This window comes from Pocillopora verrucosa, chromosome 6, assembly GCF_036669915.1.
Source record: "Pocillopora verrucosa isolate sample1 chromosome 6, ASM3666991v2, whole genome shotgun sequence".
Lineage (NCBI taxonomy): Eukaryota > Metazoa > Cnidaria > Anthozoa > Scleractinia > Pocilloporidae > Pocillopora > Pocillopora verrucosa.
The window spans coordinates 14,625,168-14,644,181 of NC_089317.1; the positions used below are offsets into that span (position 1 = coordinate 14,625,168).

Genomic DNA, 19,014 nt, shown 5'->3' on the forward strand with positions numbered 1-19,014 from the left:
TTTAATAATAAAAAAAAAAACTCCTGACCCACACCTTTAGGTAACTGACAAAAGTGCCCCCCCTCCCCTCTCTACTACATGGTATGTTCCACGTCGTAGAAACAACAGAACATTTCGCTTGTGAACGCAAAATGTTTGAATGTAGATATATCTCGGCAAAAGGTCTGGATAGAAGCAGATATGTAATGAAGTTAAGAAAATGAACGAAACTTTTTAAAAACATGTTTCGACAGTTTTTCTGTCATCTTCAGTTCTGAATAACATAAAATACAAAGTTGAATTTAAAGTGTGTAACAAAATGCTGATTGGACAAAACAAACAATAGTAACAGAACAATGTATGCATTTACAAGGAAAGTCTTAAATTAACATGATAAAGTTGATGATTAAGTGTAGGTTTCTCCCATTGAATGTGGATAGCTTCTTTGATTTTTAGTTTAAAAGTTGCGGAAGCGTAATCTAAGATGTTAGACACTCATCATAACAAAGAGGGCGACATTGTGGAGAATTATGTAGATGTCTGAAAATGTGACAGGTCCTATCACCTACCAAGAGCTCACGTGAGCGTTTGGGTATATGGCGAGAGGTTTCGCCGAAATAGTAGGGATTACGTACACATTTAATATACAGATATATTTAAGAAAATGAACGACACTTTTTAAAAACATGTTTCAACAGTTCCTCTGACATCTTCAGTTCTGAATGTTTTAATCAACAACGACACCCATTTTACTGTCACAAGTGTTAACCGTAAGAAAACATTCACGGGCCTGTTGACTGATTGTTTTAGCTTTATACCTTAACCCTACAAACTGGGTCTCATTCGCACTCTTGTTGATAGAGCCTACAAGGTCAACAACACATGGTTGGGTCTCCACGAAGACATAAAAAAACTCACCGAAATCCCTAAAAACAATCTTTTTCCAGTGCATCTGGTTGAAAAGGTTGTCAATCGGTACCTCACGCTCACCCGTAATTAGTGCAATCCCCCGGTCTCCGTTTCAGACACTGCCACTAACTTTTATTTAAATTACCTCACATTGGCACTTTTTCTATTGTCACGCAAAAAAGGGTTCGCCAATTTGTTAAGAGTTATTGTAACAACATCGATATTAAGTTGGTTTTTTCATCTTTTAAAATAGGCAATATGTTTGGAGTGAAAGACCCTATCCCTCGTGGGCTACATACCCGTGTATACCTTGGAAGTTGTACAATCTTTTTTTGTTTATCTTAGTTTCTACATGGAGATAGTTTTGTAAAGGGGGGAAGGGGGTGAGAGGCAGGGGAGGAATCAAGCGTCCTAGGTCCCACCAAATCATTCGAGAAAACTAAAGGTAAGTAAACTTTATTCAGCAGACTATCAGAAGAGCGGATGAAGTTCGATAAAGGAGATCAAAGGTTACTAATCGTATTAGTTATGAATCGAATAAATGATGTCACTCGGCCTCAAACCTAAAAGGGTTTTCTACCGGCGGTGGAGGTGCATTATATCAGTTTTGAACCTGATCTCATGCATATAAGTGATATTTACTCGCTCAGCGAAACTATTAAAGCTTTAGTCATGTTACTTACTCCCTTTAGCATCATACATATAGCCCTATCGAACAAACGCAGACATTATTTCTTTTATTCAATAAGGGTTAAATCGCGTTTCTTCTTATGAATCTCTTGACAAAACACCCTGACACTACTCGGCATCTGTTGATATAACGAACGACATTTGAAATTTCGATTGTTCTCCGTGGCGAGTTTGCTGGTGGCGTGTGCTCGTGATGCAGCGACTGACAATGATATTTTGAGACGAATACACAACAAAAAAATACAATTACCCATAATGCTGTGGGGGAGCTGGTAATCTGCGAGGTAAACAGAAAAAAGGAAAACTCAGTTTATCGCATCGAGCGTACTCTACCTCATCAAGTAAGGGATAATTGTGTATCTAAATCTTGAGCGAAAATTTTTAGAAATCGCAGCAATGCACCACTACCGACAGACACATCTTGATTCAGGAGAAACTTGCATCTACATTTTGATATTATTAGAGTCGTTATCAGTCATTTTCTTACAGCTTATGATCAGGAACAAATATTTTGTAATGCTTAGACTTACTCAGGTGTTTTTCTGTGCTAGATCTTTTATGCTGAAAACCAGACCAGAGCGAAGGGAATAGCCTTTACTTTTATGAGGTCATTACAACCCTCTCATTTCACAGATGGAAGCTTGCCAGTATTTGTTTTTCCACAATCGCTGACTTTTTATGCTGACGAGCAGTCTACACACAAGCAAGTGCTCACGGTTTACAATCCCTACGAGTTCACTTTACGGTTTAAAGGTATGTAATAGTGAATGTAACGGAAGACTGAATAGTAGTTTTGAGTTGCAGTTTGTTTAAGGGAGGTCTGGTCATTTAATAATGTTAAAGCTCACCGTCAACTTATGTTTGAATTATATCTTCATTTACCTGTTGTGTTTGTTTTGTTCCAAGTGTTTTGCACCGCTCCAAAGAGATATATGGTGGTTGATTCTGATGGCGTGATCAAACCTAGATGCTGCATTGATATGTATGTAACAATCCTGTATTAACCTTTATGTCCTCCAGTACAATCCTATTGAAGATATAGGTGACCCCCAACTGAAAATTCAAGTCAAAGTAAAAAGTAAAAAGTACTTCCTCATATATGAACCTTGCTGGACGATGATGTTGGTTTGTCATGGACTCTGGCAATTCCTCGATAATATAGACCTTTTCTGTTACTGATTATATCCATTCCTTTGAGTCAAGAGCAACTCAGTAGTCAAATGAAAGTCATTTTCTGTCTACAAAAATTTCTGTCTAAATTTGGAAACAGAATTTGTGTAAATGTTCTATAAATTGTTTACTGAAGCAAACCAGTGAATTAATAAAGGGGGTAAGTTTCTAGATAAACTGTGGTGCTGTGTTGGTAGAAGACTATAACAGGGTAATTTGGTGTTATCAACTGAATTGATAAAGAAAATTGGCCATTGTAAAGAGTTTAAAGGCTGACATTTCAAGTGTTAACCCTTCCTCAATCACTCTGACGAAGGGCTAACCTTCTAAATGTCAGCTTTTTAACTCCTACAGTGGCCAATTTATGTCATCAGCTCAGTTGATAATACTAAATTACAGTGGATTAATAACAAATGAAAAACAACACAAGTGGTAGTGGTGTTACAATTTAACCTCTCCACAGCTATCAATTCAAAAACCTGGGAAAATTTGGCTGGTTGAGGATAATGGCTATCATTGGGAAGAAGGGGTTTAAGGGTCTTTCAACATCATATATCCTTTTAGTAATGATCCAAGAAGCAACTTCCTGTTGTTGATGGTTGTAAAGCTTGCACAGTGCATCTCTATATGTTGCTCTGTCATTCACTCAGCCTAGTCTTTTTTCTAATAATTTACAAAATTTTATAATTCTGTTGTTACAATCATTTATGTAGTTTTATACTAATTATCATGACTATGAATTTTTTTGTATTTCTTCTGGCTTTTTTTTTTGGTTTTTGTGATGATGACTGCATTAACCAAGTGTACATGTACCAAATATTATGTTTTCCTGTAGTGATTTCAGTAGTTTTGCCTTTTTTTCTGTCCACATTTCTTCATTCTTGTTAATTGTTTAATTTTCGACCAGTTGATATTAAGCATGGCATATGGGCAATAGGATATAAATTGAAGCCTGAAGTTCCTCTTTCTCAAATATTCTCTTTTGAAAAATGAAGTTAAATATATTAGGTCAAAGATGAGAAATAGAACTTATATCATGACTTCTCCTAGTTGTTGTTTTGCTGATAGCCAGTTACCAGTAAAGAAAATTGCAGGGAATACAGAAATTTTGATGTTAGCAAAATAAAACTTAAAATAATTTAAGTATAGTAATATAAGTTTGTTTTAAATTTCCTTTGTATTTATATATTTAGGATTTTATTATTGATTACTGTGCTCACTCTCAGTTAAGTGATTCAAGGTTTTTATTTTTATTGAATTTTAGAGTAATCCGTCACAGTGATGTTCAACCTGCCAAAACACAGCAAGACAAATTTCGACTTCAGGTCTTTGAGTATGGGCTACAGAAAGTCATTGGTCAAAAAGAAATCATGGCTGTCCTTCAGCCAAGCAGGACAGAACATCAACAGGTATTGATGGCACACCAACAAATGTTCTCCTAAAGGATAAATTTCTTAATCCCTCTAGACTGTCAGTGTCCTTATATGCAAAACCATGATAACTACTGTAAATCTCATGAGGACCACAATGAGAACTATTGGTTCTACCAGTAATTGTGTTATCCAATAAAGTCATTATTATTATTATTATTACTATTATTATTTCTAGCCAACCATACCCTCAAGTCTAGAGTACCACTGGTAATACTTATTACAAATAAAACAGCAAATATGCTAAGCTAATTTGGCTGAAATCTACAGTAGCCTGCAGGAGTCATTCTAAATTATGAAAATAGCTGATATTGGTTTTGGAGTTTTAACTATGAGTCCAAAGTTACAACAGTTACTTTGGATCCAAACTTATAACTATGGAGTGAAGAATGAAAAAGTAAAAAGTAGGGATAGAAAGCTATAACTATAGATCCAAAGTTATACTAGGGATTCAAAGTCACAAAAGATCCATAATTAGAATCTGTAACTTGAGAGCTGTTTTAATAACTTTGAGCAGTAGTTATGAGGTCAGATCTGTAGCTTTAATTTTGAAACTATAGTTATTACTTTGGATCCATAACCCAAAGCCAATATCCAATTTTTTTCTTTCATTTATAATGACACCTTCAGGCCGCAGTAGAAATCATTTAAAATACATACATACATACATACATTCTTTATTTGATAAGTAGGTTGTGTGAAAGGCAGCCAAAGGGCTGATGTGGACCTACTATACTAAATATTAAGAATTACATATATATAAAAATTGCAATAATAACTTAGAACTACTATATACAAATAAAATGGTGTTCACTAAGACTAACATATAAATCTAAAAGTAAATGAAATGGTCCTTTCTGTTGGCAACTACTGTTGCCTCTTTCTCAAATGAAAAATTGTCAATAGTCTTAACATGTTTACGTAAAATTTGTTTAAAAGAATAAAAACTTTCAGGTACTTTAACTAATCTATTTACAAAATTCCAAATAACAGGACCTCTGTATCGTAGGGAGTTCCTGCCGGTCTCTGATCTAAATCTAATGACATTAAATTGGTTAGGAACACGAGAAGATCTAGAAGAAACTCTTTTAGAAAACAGTTCACATATCGACTGGGTCGTTGTTCCAAAATATACTTTGTGCAAGAGAAACAGTACAGATTTTTTATAGAAGTAAGAGATGGGCAGCCAGTCGGATTTCATGAGACATGTGTCATCTGCCATCGTTGAGTCGAGGTTATTCACAATACGAGCTGCTCTTGCATGAATATGGTTTAGAGAGTTCAGTGCGGAAGGAGAACAATTTCCCCATACCGAAATTCCATACGTTACACTGGGGATAATTGTTTTAAAGTATATTTCCTCGAGAACCTTCTTCGGAAGGATTCTCATTCTCTTCAACGCTCCAACCTTCTGCGTAAAAGATTTCTTCACTGAGTCAATGTGCACAGACCATGTCAGCTTATTGTCAATTTTAACTCCAAGACAAGTGGTGTAATTAACCAGGTCGATATGGCCAGTGTTAAAGTGGAGGGGAGGTATAGGCCCAACAAAAGAGGTTTTACTTAGTATCATTGCTTCAGTTTTAATTGGGTGGATGGTTAGCTGATTCTTAATGCTCCACAGGAGAACTTGCTCCAATGATTTATTTAGTGACAACATAACCTGGTCAACATTTGGTCCAATACAGTAAACTGTAGTGTCATCTGCATACATGTATAGATCTCCCGAGTCGATGTGGTCAGGGAGATCATTAACATATATGGTGTAGAGCCGGGGGCCAAGAAGCGAGCCTTGAGGGACTCCATATCTTCATCAGATCTTCCCATCAAGTAGGCCTTGTGGTAACATCATGATGCATTTAATTCATTTTAGCCACCAATGAGATAGCAGTACATCTTTAAATCCTCTTAAGTGAAAAATTAGCAGTAATGAAGAGGGTTTAATGGTTCAATTTTGGTCTGGTTACTGATTATGTGCATTTTGTCCCGGTGCAAAAAAATATGTGATTTCTTCTAACAAGGTTCAGTCAGCTACTGTCAGTGACTTTTAATAAATCAGCTGGTTTGTGGGTATAAGTATTCTAGAGTCATGTACGTCTCAAGAGCCAGTGTGCAGCTTGCTTTGTTTCTCCAAGTCTTTTTGTACTCCTCCCATGAGCCCTTGTATTCCTCCTCCTAAAAGCTTCAATCTTTCGCTTAAACCACAATCAACCATGTGTAATATAATTTTTCTTTTGTGATGTCATGGCCTTTTAACTAAGCAGAAAAGTCTTCTCCTTGCAATCTCCTGACAAATTTATGGGAGGTTACAACCTCCTGCAAATTACTGGGGAAGTAAATAAGAGGATCTTCAAGAAACATCTGAAAAGTCCCAATACTCATTCATCAGGCAAGAGCAACTGTATTTTAGTCATATTTCAAGCCATTTTGAATTTACTCTTTCAGTTTAGTAATCACCTTGCATGAGGTGACTGAAGCACAGTACAAAGCCATTCCCCAGCAGTCTGAATGCTTACATATCTATATTCACTTGTATGATTTATTACTTATGTCTAATACTTGGTTGGCCTCAGATGCCTCGGGAGAAATCAACCACAAGATCCTCGAGGTCACAGAAAACAGAGAGCAGTGGTGTAACTGTGGAGCATTTTGTAGACTCAGGTAATATTAACAATAGTCATTACCCCTTTAATAAAATTGAAACTCAGAATGCTACTGTTCAAGTGAGAGGAATTGCAGTTGGTGAAAGCCACAAGTGTATCAAGTGAAAGCATCAAGGGTAATTTAAAATTGAGTTTCTTTGCTTTAATAACAGGGTTGGTGGGTCAGCAGGGTCCCAGTTTGTGGGTAGTAGTTATGGCTGTGGTCTGTATTATTGCTCTGGTATTACCACTGGACAGTGACAAGTATACAGGATCAGTACCACGCTACCTTCTGCTGTCAGTCAATCAAAAGTTATTGGCTTCTTTTATCCTAGGTAGGCATGGCTTTTTTGTTATTTTCATTAATTTTAGCAGGAATGCCTTGATTAGAGTGCCTCTTCCTAACACAGTATTAAATTTTAATAAAGTAAGGAAACATTTTGGTGGGTTGCTTCATTGGTCAGTTGGTGGGGAGTCTACCAGAATGTCACTGAAGATTGTTGAAGATAAGTTGAACTGTTTGTTGGGGGAAGAATGACATGCACTGGGGGTGTTCAAATTTCCGCAGGGATTTTTGTCAATGTTCTTAGGAAGAGTATGCACTGGTAAGTGCAACTTTCTACTTGAAATGAGTCAAAACCAGTTAAATGATAGCATTTCTATATAATTTGCAGGTCTTATAACAATGGCAGTTTTAAAGACATGACAGTATTTACACTGTAATGGAGTATTTAGCTGACAATATTAGTAGTGGTGATGAGTTTACTTTTATTATTATTGTCAGTGATATAATTTTTAGGAGCATACCAGAACAGCCTTGAATTTAAGTTGAATCTTATAACAGCCTTGAATCTCATTATTACTATAAGCTGTGATAAAATTAATAGGTATTACAAAAAATACAGCTTGCACATGAAATAAACCATTTATCTATGTTGCAATATAGTTTTACAGTTTGTTTTCCTGTAGATTTATTTCAATTGGTTCTCTAAAGACATTTTAATTATCATTTCTTATCCTCATTGAGTCTAAGATGAAAAGAAAAAAATGACCTTAACTGTAGTCATTTACTAGACAGGTTTGGGTGGAAGAGGACTTAATGCATATACTGGGGTTTGGTTCCAATTAACTTTTAGTTTGGCTCAAACTAACTTTTGCAAAGATTACTTTCCAGTAGACAATACTTTGAATAATTGCTGTTGTTCCAGGTTGGATGGTAGTTTCAATCAGATTAATTTATTTATGAGGCAGGTGCTACAAAACAGGCTCCTTTATTCAAATATTTGAATTAACAGTGCAGTTGTACTTCAGTGGACCTGATGGTTGTTGAGTGTAAATAAGGGACTTTAATACATATAAAGAAATGTGTAACGGTTTTTTTCCCCATTATCAAAGTGGAGGGATGTGTGCTGAACTCTGTTGACTGTGCATAATGAAGCCATCATGTAAATGGACTTACCTATTAATAAATGATGCAATCTCTTTGTAGACTGTGTTCTTTTAATGTTACTGTTCAGTAAACTAGTGGATCATTAATAACAGCAATTACCAACACTAACTTAGAACTTAAAACAAAGGCATTGGTAGGTTGTATGTAAACCCTCAATACTAGAAACAAAGATTGAATGGGCATGCTTACATTAACTGCATGTGTGCCCCTGCATTTGGCTTTCCAAAGTGCACTACTAAATGGTAGTTTTGAATTTCTTATCTCTAGTGATTTAAAGTACTTCTCTGTAACCTTGGATGTTTGGTTATTATGTGTAGTTTATTTCTATTAACATATGTTTGTAACTACTTCTATTACAGCTATACACACACCAACCTTTCACTAATACAAATTCAGAAAACTGTGAAAAAAACAACTTAGCTACTGAAACTTTTACACTTATTGCCCTAGTCACTACATTCATAGCTTGATACTTCCCAGATACCTAGGATCAACCACTTTCTAACTTGCTTCATCCCATTTGTCCTGAATTGATGCAGCTGTATGAACATACCATCATGCAGTAGCAATATCAGGCTTCAGATGCTATTAGTTGTGGATTGATTGCGACACTCTTTGTACAATTATCAGTTTTAAATATACCAATTAAACGATCAGCCAACTCAAACATATTGTTTCGCAGGCTGATTATTATAAACTGAGCATTTTTTGTCCTCTCCTAAAACAAAGAGCAAAGACAATAAATACAAATCAGTCAATAATTCATGATAGGGGTGGTGCAGGGGTCAATAATTTCTAACCATGAGTATTAAAAATGGTCAGCACCACTATTATGCAGATATGATGTGTGACACTGCTTGAGTACAAGAAGTTTAGTGCAGTTGTTGTAGCCTACCATTTAGCGAAGTTCTGAAACAGTCTACAAGATCATCTGATACTGTTTCAAAACATAGCAGAAAACCTTGTGATATGGTTTGGGGGAAAAGATTTTGTAATGGTTTGGGTGAAGTGGGAATATAGGGTATGACTAGAAAGTCTAAAATATGTAGTTAAATGCTTGTGTGGAAAAAAAATCAGGGTGAATTTAATATAACTGTAAGAGGTTTGAAATTTTCTTAATACAATATAGAGTATTCACAAACAAAGATGGTGTAAATTTAGAAAAGTTTCAGAGATTGCAATCCTGAAATACTGCTAAAACTAAATGCACTGGAATTAATTTACTTTACTGACCTTGATATAATTTGCAACAATTGAAACATTTCTGAAGTCAAGGGCTGCATCAATTTCATCCATCACATAAAGGGGTGTTGGCTTGTAATGATGAAGAGCAAATACCTAAAAAGCCCACAAGAAAAAGAAAATATCAAATTATCCTGAATTACAGTCTCGTCCCATATTTCCATACAAGCACTTTAAACTTCTGTAGGTGAGTGAGCAATCATGACAAAACAAGCTTGGGTGGGGTCTCAAATTTTCAACCTCAGACGACTGTTATCTCAGGTTCTAATTAAAAATTTCCCAGCAGTGAACAGCACAGTACATTAGTTTTCATTATCCTACTAGTATTCAAAACTACATTGAGTAGTTTACAATGCTTTAAATGAAAACCATTCAAGTGCCCTCAATTTGGGAATCAAGGCCAGAGTAGAACACCAGGAACTATGTTCCCTACTCTTGCAAGAAGTGCATGAGTGCTTTGACATCCCTTGCTGACCAGTACACAGAGGAGAGGGGTTTATGGTTTATCATCTTCATCTGAGCAGAAAAGAATGTCTAACCATTTGCAGAAGTCAAAGCAAAGGAAGCACATTCTCTTCAGTGTCAGGAAATATGAATAGGTCCTGAGTGACTAGTAACAAGCAAACATAATTCTATATTAAATAAAGTTCCTTTCAAACCCACGGCCTACATGAGTAGTAGCATAAAGTAAAGTGGGTGTTTAAGGGTGGTTAACAACAGATGTGGTTGCAGTAATCTGTGATAGGTGGTTGCTTAAAGATTTCAATTTGGATTCCAACTCCGCTGTTCTCCAACTGAAAATGCAATAACTTTGCACATGGTCCATCAAAAAGGGCCAGATAGGGCAGTTCCACTGCAGCTTCAATTTTAAGAATCGTTACAAAATATACTAATTGCTAGAACCAAATATGTGCTCATACCAGAGCCAGTGAACTCAGAGTCTTCTCTCCACCAGACAGATTAGAGATATTCTTCCAGCTCTTCTTTGGTGGCCTCACACTAGAAAATAACACCATTATTTCTACAACATGTTCCTCAAACAACCTTGACAAATGACATTTTGTGCAATCTCTGTTAGAACTCTCAAAGCAAATTAATGTTTCCAGTGAATAAGATAACTTTTTCCAGGCCCTATGTCAGTGGAGATTCACAGAGGAGCAAGCAAGCCACTGAAAATTGGTAACTGCCTGGGTAAGGAGTGGGAAACCTTGTTCAGAATCCCTCAGCATTACTACAAAGATGATACTTGTAACTGTAAATTATGCACTGCTGGCCAACAAAGGGTGGCTACTGTTACTAATTGGGCATTCTTTTTTATATCACCTTATTCAATAGAACATCTTGACACTACTTATCTAACACTTTTCACTTCTGTCCTAAACACACTACCGAAAAGTTGCATAAATTCACTTATTTTGATTTTTTTTAATAAGGTAATTACCTTTATCCTCTGTGTTATTAATACTATTATTATTATCCTCAGGATCATTAGTATTATTATTTAGGTACAGGTTCCATTTCAGACATTGAAACACTCATAACAAAGTTTATGGTGATTCATCATAGTGATAACACTAGTAAATGAAGTATTGTCAATTGCCTCATGATGTAGACACTTTCAAAGTGGATTATGGTGTTCTGTCTGCACACTGCAAATATTTTTCCTGCTGTGAGGTGAATATCACTGATGCTGGGTAAAGAGGTGATACACAAAAGATTTCCCCAGACAATATTAAGGGAGAGTGGAAAATAAATTGTAGAAGCACAAATGCCCACCATCAAGACTCACTACAACAACAGTGCAATATGGGAAACATCTTCAAATTGTACCAACTGAAGATGCTGAAAACCAGCCAATCACCACTGAGTATAATATTTCAGGGGATAACACATAGCCAAATGATGGCATTATTTGAAGAACAGCAGGTTGCAGTTGAAATATCAAATCAACACGAGAAGTGACTATTTCATGAGACAAATTAAAACACTTCAATTCTACTCAAAATCTTGAATTGTTATACACAGACACAATTTTTTCCAAATTAATCATAACTAGCAAACAACTACGTTAGGTCAGTCATGGGTGTTACTAAACTGTGGATCAGCAGATTGCACAACCCGTGCAACCCATATTTTTTGCGATAGAAAAGTAATGAAATAAAATAAAACTAGACAGCTTAAGACTGCATATGGCTACTGATATAGCACAATTTTTGTGGTACTGAAAAGAACTTAAGGTTACACAATTAGCTGGAAGGTAGTGTTGCAGAAGATTTGTCTCAGATGCAAAACAAAAAACCTGCTGCATCCTACATATTTATGAGTACCCTGTTCCACAAGAGAGAAAGACTATTCAAAAATATAATAAATAATTGACACACAACCAATGATTATATAGTAACAAATAATCATATTGATAATAATAATAGTAATAATAATAATAATAATAATAATAATAATGATAATAATGATAATAATGACAAAAATAGTATATTCTGCCATTCCACCCTCCCAAAATTCCATTGAGTAATGTAACCCTGTAAAACCTCAAGGTATCTTATTTTGGACCTTACTCATTCCAAATTTACTAGATCTTTTGGCTATTAGTTGCTGATAGAAATGGTAAAATTCTCCATCTTTGAGTGAATAACATTTTTCTTCAAAGTTTTCATGATGTGCCGATCAGAACTTTTAGATATTTCTGCAAGCAAAAGTCTTGTGTTCAATTACTTGGAGGAGACACTACAGTGAAATTATTTTGAGATCTTTATCATCTTTTGTAATTATAACTTCGGATCCACTGAGCATAATTTGCTGATTCAAATGGTGAAATGCTTTCTCTTCAAACAAAATATTTTTTCTCTAAGTTTTCATGATGTGCCAATCACACCTTTACAAGGTAAAGTTTTTTTTTACATGCCATTTTGAAATGATTGTAAGATGTTTACATTTTCTGTTGTCCTTGGAAACAAAACAATGAGTGGTCCCAGGAAACATTGTGATCACATGCTAATTCTGAGCAAAATTAAAAGCAATTCCAAGAGATTGCCACCAAGTGTTGAACAACCAAAGATGTTCTAAAACAAGCAAAAGCCAAGAACAAGGAATATTGGGCAAAACTTTGCAGACTTTGTTGTGGGTGAAGAGGTTGCTTGTATTCTCTTGTTACACTCACTCACTCACTCAACAGGACAACATAATGGCTTTGCCTCCAATAGTAAGCAGTAGTCATAAAAACAAAAAGTACCCTGATACTATTTGAAAGTTCCTTTGTGGGTAGAAAGGAGATTACTTTTAAAGAGACACATGTTGCAATTGTCCTTGATGTCCAACTTTAACTGTGGTGGGATGTCAAGGCAGATAAAAAAAAAAAAAAAAAAAAAGAAAACACATTACTCTTTGAAAGTTATCTTCTTTATACCTGGAAACTAAATTTCACAAACAGTGTTCAGGTATTTTTACTTTTTGTTTTACTTTATCATTATTTTTTGAACAAAAAAATAATAGTTCCATGGTCTGCTTATTCACAGTTTAATAACACCTGTTAATTATTCCCTTTTTGTGACAGAATTTAAGACACTTGCAAATAACCTCCATTTGCACCACACTCCTTCAATTTATAAGGAAGCCTTTTTGATGAGATAACTATCTCAGGCAATGCAATTGGACATAACACTATAGAAATGAAATAAAGTAATACAGTATTATATTTACATGACCATGTACCTGAATACAATTCCTTCAGAGAAGGGATCAAGGCTGTCAACCAACTCCAATTCAGCATCACCACCGAGAGTAATCATCTAGTAAAGAAATCAACAGCTATAGGCAAGGTCTTCAGTCCAAACAAAACCCTCAATAACAGTCATTCAAAGTTGATGTAACCATTTTACTGAATGCATTTAGTTTGTATCACTCCTAAAGCTTTTATCACTCCTAAAAGATTTTCAGTTTCCCTTTTCCCCATCAGATAACAAACAAACAAACAAAATAACTGAAAAAAGCAAACAAACAGTAAGCATGTAGGAATTGTAGTTAGCACTGTCATGAAACAGAGATAAGTTAATTCTTAGACCTAAACATTATTACAAATTTTAGTTGCTGCTGTTCCATTCAACATTCACTTCACTGATAGGCCAATTGTAGTAAAACAAAGTCAGTGGTTTCAATAAGATGGTAGATGGCTACCTTGTTAAAGCAACTGCTAAAGAATAATATGGAAAACAATTTCTCTCTTGGTAACCCATTATTTCCATTCAGATTTAACTAGCTTCAAATGGATAAAGGGGGTAACTTTCTAGACAAACTGTGGTGCTGCACTGGTGAGAGAGTCAACATGGTAATTTGGTATTATCAACTGAATTGATAATTTAAATTGACAACTATTAAGGGTGTTAAAGCTGATGTTTTGAGTGTTAGCACTTCATCAAAACTTGTTTATAACATAAAAACCCTTGAAGATCTCAAGATGTTACATGTCTCACTTTCTGAGTTTGCTTGAAAGCTTCCAAACAGTCATAAAAAGATCCAGAATGATGTTAACTAACCAACATTGCATAGTAATAAACACTTTCAACAGGCGGTCTATAAAACCAATACAAGACAGTATCCTGTGTGTATCAAATTTCCATATGTATATGTTAGAATACAGGACATTTCGCACAAAAGACTTTTCGCACAAGTCTTTTAGCACAAGTTTTGGAACGTTCGCACAATTCTTAGTGGTCATTTCGCACAACAATTATAAGTGAGAAACATCGGTATCCGCGGGTTTCGCCCATAACGAGTTTCGCCCAAGAAGCGTTTCGCCCATAACGAGAATGGTTTCGCCCAGACTGACAGTCAGTGATTATCCAGGCTAAGGGCCTCTTTAGACATATGCTTTAGATGAGCCCGGTAACCGGGCTTTTGTTTTCTGTTCATACAATGTTCATACACGACTTTCGTAATGGTGGACGTAGCGCGGGGCCTGACCTTCTTGTCTGGGTCGCACAGGTTGTTTGCAAGTTATACAACAGTCGTTTGAACACATTTTTTTGGACGAGACACGAGAAATTTCGTATGGCGGGTTTGTATGGCGATCTATGATCGAATGACTCTCGTGATCGGTATTAACCCCTTTTATACTGGAATAAGGGGCGGATTTTTTTTATTGTTAGTCGGCATGTCAACTGAGAAAGGCGGACAACAACATCTTATAAAACTTGTTAACAAATTGTAATTAGGACCGCGCGTCTATTCATAAACAACACAATTACTATTGGTATTCAAATTACATTTGACTTCACTTTGGAAACAATAGCGTGCCAAGTAAACTTCAGTTTTCTTTTCAAATTCTATTGACAAGTGAAAAGGTGAGATTTTTTTGGCCAGAGTAAACAACGGTTCTTTTCAAGTTCTATTGACTAGTGAAAAGGTGAGATTTTTTTGGCAGGAGTGAACTTCGGTTCTTTTCAAATTCTATTGACTAGTGAAAAGGTGAGATTTTTTTTTGCAAGAGTGAAAATCTATTGATAAGCGAACAGGTGAGATATTTTTGCAAGAGTAAGCTTTTCAAATTCTATTGATAAGGTTTGATTGAGATTTTTTGTGCAAGACGGTAATTTCCTTTAAGTTAAAGCTTTCGTACCGCACGCTTCGTCGGAGTAGTAAAGCTATTCCACGCGCGCGCACTCATGAACTTGACTAGTTTCTATCTCTTTTCCAATTATATGTTACCGTTACCTATGTCAGAAATACAATCTTTAACTCTCGATTCCTTTGTTTTAGTATTCACGAAACCGTATTCACATGTATTCATAAGCTGGCGTGCGGAACTTATCTTCCGTGTACAAAAGATTTGCAACGATGATATGTTCCACGCGCAAGTGTTTTCAAAAGCGTTTAATTTAATTCTCGAGAAGAAAAGTGATGCAAAAAAATTATAGCAATGCTTTTACGACAAACGGACGTCTCTGCAGTATTTCGTGCGCGAATTACCTTAACAATCCCCGCTCCACAGTGAAAGCTATAATTGACTTGTTCGTTTCGACAGTAACTTGTTCGTTTCAAAATTTCATGATCTCAGGTCAAGTCACTTTTCTTCATTCTGTGCATACAAACGTTTATAAGGTTGACGTTTTCCGAGTGAGAGTGTAGAAGTTTTACTTATGGGCGAAACCTTTATTGTTCTGGGCGAAACCATTCTCGTTCTGGGCGAAACGATATGTGCGAAACTCGTTATGGGCGAAACCCGCTATAACCGAAACATCAATATAAAAGGTATACTAATTGATACTGATAAGACATCTCACCTTCACAAAGATCCAACAGCGAGAACGTAGACATTTATTTACGTAATAACTTCAACTAGATCGAAACGCTTGTGAACACGATCACTATTCTTACTTGAAGAAAGGAACAAAACTTTCTCTCTATGAAAATGTAAAGAACTCCCTATTCGAACGATTACTTCTTTTACTTTTCCTTTGTTAAACGAAAAACCTTTTAGTTTTGACAGTACATCATCCACTACAAACAAACGAACACGACGACCCAACGCTAAGAACGCCATGTTGATTTCGAAAGTAATTGTCACCAATCCTCCCTCCTCTGAAGTCAAAGTAAAAACCTGCAAACTGTTTCACTTTTATTTAAAAAGAGAAAAGACCTATTTACAAAATTTCTGTGTAAATATATAAAATTCAAGTTCACGGCCATGTTAGAAATTTTAACTCGCTACTCGGTCAAGACTCGTAGAAATTTAGCCCTTTCCTGCATTCATTTAAGCTATAGTACTTCTAAATTTCTTTATTTGTTTTGATCTTAAGCTTGTATGATTACTTATCGAACGGCTAGCGTACAATCTTTGAATTATTTTGAATTCTTGAAACTTTCGTGAAATCATTTGTTTACATCACGGTCGCTATGACGCTTATCGATCGATACTGAACTCTCCATCGCTTAAGTAATTGTTATTAGAATAATTTGAAAGGTTACAACTTGATAGATGTATTAAACTTCTCGATCTTTAAAATGATTGCAGATCGAACTTGTCTTTCTACAAGATCACTATTTACTACCTACACTTACACGTTCAAGTTGTCAAACCACAACACTTGCACGTGCCGACATTCGATGTGAATCACTCTCTGAATATCGAGTTATCAACGTTGAACTTTTTTTGCTGTATTACCAGTATGCCTAATTTTCATTATACAACGAAGATATGAGAAGCAAGTTTTCAATAGCTTTATTTGAAACTCTTACAGATCGATAAAACATACCATTTGAAGGCGACCGAACAAGGAGGGAATACTGATGACAATTACTTTCGAAATCAACACGGTGTCCTTAGCGTGGGTCGTCATGTTTGCATGTTAACTTTATATTGGATAATACTGTCAAAACTAAAAGGTTTGTCGTTCGACAAAGAAAACGTTATAGAAGTAGTCGTTCAAATAGGGAGTTCTTTCCATTTTCATGGAGAGAGAGAGACTTGTACCTTTCCTTTCTTCAAGAAAGAATAGTAATCGTGTTCACGAGCATTTTGATCTAGTTGAAGTTATTACGTAAATAAATGTCTACGTTCTCGCCGTTGGATCATGTGAAGGTGAAATGACTTATCAGTATCAATCAGTATACCTTTTATATTGATGTTTCTCACTTATGATTATTGCGCGAAATGACCACTAAGAATTGTGCGAACGGTCCAAAACTTGTGCTAAAAGACTTGTGCGATAAGTCTCTTGTGCGAAATGACCGGTTACCATATGTTATCAAATTTTGATGCGACCATCCAAGCCTTTTGTTGCCTGGCCAAGCCAGATCCTATTGTTTTTCATTCGTACATCACTTTTTGATTTACTTTGTAAAGCCATGATCTTTGTTAACAGATTTTCCTTCTGCTTGCAATTGGAAACAAACTTCTCAGTCTCCTGCCTCAAAAGACAGAGTGCACTTTCTTGTGATTGCAAGTTACTGAGTAAAATAAAAAGATATGCAGCGGTGAATTCTGCAAGTTTTATTCATTGGAAAAACCCCAGGATTATTCTTGTCTGTAGAAGTATTGACACACTCAGCTGCGAATGTTTACATAAGATTATAGAGTTAAATCAATTAGCCAATAAATTCTAACTTTTCCCAAGGCTCATGTTTCATATCAGTTGTAAACAATTGCTGCTGCTTGCCCTACGAAAAAAGTGTAAAATCACTTACTCATGTTCTGGCTAACCAGTAACCACAAATGCAGCTTTTAATTGTTAATCAAAGGTTAGATGCTAGGTGTTCATTGGCTGTTTTTGTTCCTCTCTTTGTAGTTAAGCCTTGGGTTAGTATTTTTGATGCAAACTTTTAAAACATCTTTGCAAAACCATTCCAAATTTGGTTTATGTGTGTTATTGACAAGTATGCTATTTTGACAATTTTGATTTTCAAGCTTGTTTTCTAACCAGCAGCTTAAAGGAACTATTGTTTTGTTTGTCCAAAAATATCTGATGATCTTAGTTCAGCATAGAGTTGCTCGAATATTATTTTAAATATCTGACGATGTGTACTTTGCGCATAATGAATTTATGTAGAACACGCAAAAAAAATCAGGTAAAGAAAACTGCCAGTGAAAGAATGAATCTAATAATAAAAGACCATGGAATTTAAAAAATAAATAAAATGAATACTTCAATACTCAATTAACTATTATTTTCTTTGTTATATAATCTATTTTTTTGTTCTGAAAATTAGACTTGAACGTGGCAAATTATACCCACCAATTCACTACTGAGTCTTGTTGAAAGCACTGAAAGTCAAACATGTAGATAATTATCTAACCTGATACATTTCTTTCAGCTTGGTAGTAATGACAGAAAATCCAGCCATGAACTCATCAAGGCGCTGTTTACGCATAGTATCATGTTCTTTCCTTTTATGGTCACGTTGTACCGTCACCTCATCAAGATCCTTAACTCGATCCAGGTATGCTTCTTCCTGTAGGAGAAATATTGTACATGCACAAATCCAAAATAAAAGATCACTTCACTGTAGAGTTTTCATGAAAAGTTTGTGCTTCGCAGGCTCATTAGTATGTTATTATCTCAGAGGTTGCAGTCTTCTGTAATAATAGCATGGCTGAGTTTGCACATGTATCTTACAAGTTTCTTGCGAACACCCTTTGAAAAATTGCACATCAATTACAAATGAATGTGGGGCCCAGCATACCCAGAGGATTTTAAATGAACAATGAATGTAAACTTTAAAACCTTTGCATTAATAAATGAAAATTTACCAAATAACTTTCCTTAAAATACCTTTTTGCGATACTCTGCAATGGCTGCTATGTTGGGCTTCATTTGTTTCAATTTCTCCTCCAAAACAGTGATCTCATACTGGAAGAATAAATCAATAGATAATTAGATAAACAAGTAAATAAATATATACATAAAAAATAAATCAATGGCAAGACACTATTCAAAGATGTTCCAAAAAGGCCCAAATAGATTGACGAAAAGTTGAATGTGGGATAGACAGC

At 35.5% G+C, this 19,014-nt stretch overlaps 2 protein-coding genes across 2 annotated transcripts in view; one reads left to right on the forward strand and one right to left on the reverse strand.

Annotated features, from left to right (window-relative positions):
* The first annotated feature begins 1,846 nt into the window (after nucleotides 1-1,846).
* Nucleotides 1,847-8,308, forward strand: LOC131773570 (motile sperm domain-containing protein 1-like). Its single transcript, XM_059089517.2, has 7 exons — nucleotides 1,847-1,919; nucleotides 2,130-2,331; nucleotides 2,485-2,560; nucleotides 4,013-4,157; nucleotides 6,752-6,839; nucleotides 6,994-7,155; nucleotides 7,495-8,308. The coding sequence occupies exons 2-7, from the start codon at nucleotides 2,181-2,183 to the stop codon at nucleotides 7,524-7,526; spliced, it is 654 nt and encodes a 217-aa protein (XP_058945500.2). The 5' UTR covers nucleotides 1,847-1,919; nucleotides 2,130-2,180; the 3' UTR covers nucleotides 7,527-8,308.
* Nucleotides 8,309-8,458: 150 nt separating this feature from the next.
* The window catches only part of LOC131773568 (structural maintenance of chromosomes protein 4), a 48,801-nt gene continuing 38,245 nt past the window's right edge, over nucleotides 8,459-19,014 (reverse strand). The window contains exons 32-37 of the mRNA XM_059089516.2: nucleotides 18,794-18,871; nucleotides 18,318-18,473; nucleotides 13,239-13,315; nucleotides 10,433-10,511; nucleotides 9,504-9,608; nucleotides 8,459-8,988 (exon numbers count right to left, since the gene is read on the reverse strand). Of these exons, the coding sequence (XP_058945499.2) occupies nucleotides 8,842-8,988; nucleotides 9,504-9,608; nucleotides 10,433-10,511; nucleotides 13,239-13,315; nucleotides 18,318-18,473; nucleotides 18,794-18,871 (642 nt within the window). The 3' untranslated portion in view covers nucleotides 8,459-8,841. The remainder of the gene's footprint in view (nucleotides 8,989-9,503; nucleotides 9,609-10,432; nucleotides 10,512-13,238; nucleotides 13,316-18,317; nucleotides 18,474-18,793; nucleotides 18,872-19,014) is intronic.